Below are 2,262 nucleotides of genomic sequence, written 5' to 3' on the forward strand. Positions count from 1 at the left end.
TTGATCAACGTTATCGGCATGTAAATTCCCCCTGCCCCCGGGGGTGGAGACGCATTATGGTGGCTGCTCTGACTGCTCTGTAACCTTGCTGATTGTGTTTGGGGACGTGCCACCAGAAAAACGCATCAAACCCAGAGAGAAGAGCTCCATCTTCCTTTTCCTGTTCCCTGTTCCCGACACGCCATCATCCAGGCATGGCGAAGCGAGCACCGAGTTAGACGACTTGTCTCTCCGGACAACGACGTTAGGCTATTGTCATTCAGCGGGAGTGAGGATTGGGACAGGAGGAAGGGAGAAATGAAGTGGATAGAAGCGATGCGTCAAGGCTACATTTGTGTCATCTGCCAAAACTCTGTTCTACCACGATACACTCTGTTTAACTAACTCGCCTGGCTGGCCTGGAATCAATTCATTTTGCCAATTTTCACGGTGAACCAGCAGGGGTGGAGGCAATGAGGGGACATGAGAAATGAAAACGCTAAAAAATGAATAAATAGAATTGTCTCTCTTTTTCTTTTCATGTGCTTCGTAGATTTGATCCAGCTCTGTCAGAGCGATTTAGAAGTCACAGCGGAATCAGACTAACTGGTAGTGAACTTTAGATGTGGCAGATGTGTTGGTAGGGATGGCCAATGCCAGAATAAGATATCATTTTCTCTTACAGAAAATGCCTTCAACAAAGAGGGAAAATGAGATCTACAATGAAAGAGACCCACTGGTCCCGCACTGTAACACAAATATCCATAACATAAAGCTACAGAACTGTTGTGTCTAGGGCATATTTTATTTAACAACATTAACAACTAGGCTACATAAATAAATAAATAATAAATCAAGCTTTTAAAAGTTATGTTAACACTTTTCATCAGACACTTTGGCTACATCAGTAGTAGATATAGCAAAACAGCTACTAGACATCACATCATTCCAGGAAGTGATGCATGATAGTGAAAACTGCTGACTGCAGTACAGGGACAGTTTCTATTGAACCAGGAAAATGTCAACATCAAAGACCAATGAGTCTGCTGAGATATCATCAATATTATAGTACGCTATTATCATTTAACATATCAATGCTATCTGATGTTCATTTTCCAAGGTGTCTGGACCAGTGCAGGCATTTCAAAATTGGCCCAAGCAAAAATGCTGAACATAACCCAGAGGGGAGGGGGAGAAAGAAAGTTATGCCCTATAGTGGATTGGCTGGCTGACTGGCTAAAACATATAGTTGACAGTTCCCTCCAACCACACTTTCCACTGAGTTGAGAGGCATTTCACTGATAGTTCCAAAACAACTTTTAAAAAGAATGTTCTTCTGGAGGAATTGTGTTCACCAAAACAACTTTATTCAATTTTTTTGAAATACTTATGACTGTTAGCTTGGTCCCAGATCTGTTAATGCTGTCTTACAAACTCATTTTTAAAGGATGTGGGAGCAGGCTAATTGACTGTAGGGTAAGTCTTGTAATAAGAGCTGTGAAATCAAAAAGAAATATGTTCACAAAGTAACAGCCCTTTGTCTATGTAAGTCTATGTAAGTCTCACAGACTGCTGTTGACAGGGCATTCAATACAGAACAGGCAATGGTGTATTTTTAGGTTCCCTTGGCTTAGCCTATCCAAAAGTGTCGGCGGGTGTACTGTACTCCGAGAAAAACTTCAACTTTGTGGTACCGTTATGGCTTCAGCTTAGGCAAAAGCAGAGAAACCAACCACATCTCATCTCCCCATTCTCAGTCAGTCCTCTAAGACGTTTGAGACAGAGACAGACGGTGTGCAGACTGTAGACTGCAGGTCGGGCAGTATGGTTGTACTCTATGTGTGCTGAGTGTGCTCCAGTGAGCTCCAGAGTATCAGGCTGTAGTTTCGGGGAGTCTAGGGGAGATGGAGCTCTCACAGGCAGGATAATCATCCTTTAAATCCCCCTCTCTTTGATAGAACCCTGGCGCTCTGCCGGAGCTCTGCCAGGCTGATCCACCCTTCAAGCGTTCATTAAAACTCAGCCACAGGGTAGCACAGGGCCCACGGCAGGACAGGCAGGGCGCACCTGACAGCACTCAGACAGTCAGTCTGAAAACTCAACTACTTTCCTGAAAAATACAGGCTAGTTTGTACATGCTGGAGACTGTGAGAGTGAGAGAGAGAAAATGTTTTTGTCTGATTGTCATAAATATTATCCTCAGACCAGTAAAATCTTCAAATCAGTGTTTGAATAAGTTAGAGTCTACTGTACAAATGACAGTTACTAAAGTAGGCCTCTTCT

General features: G+C 43.2%; 1 protein-coding gene across 1 annotated transcript in view; it reads right to left on the reverse strand.

The window, feature by feature from the left end:
• LOC311131904 (retinoic acid receptor beta-like) overlaps positions 1–1,911 on the reverse strand; it is a gene marked incomplete at both ends in the record, with an annotated part of 20,013 nt that extends 18,102 nt beyond the window's left edge. The window contains one exon of the mRNA XM_084165017.1: positions 1,771–1,911. Coding sequence (XP_084021143.1) covers positions 1,771–1,911 — 141 coding nt within the window. The remainder of the gene's footprint in view (positions 1–1,770) is intronic.
• Positions 1,912–2,262: the final 351 nt, after the last annotated feature.

This window comes from Coregonus lavaretus, assembly GCF_964263955.1.
Source record: "Coregonus lavaretus genome assembly, chromosome: 7".
Classification (NCBI taxonomy): Eukaryota; Metazoa; Chordata; class Actinopteri; order Salmoniformes; family Salmonidae; genus Coregonus; species Coregonus lavaretus.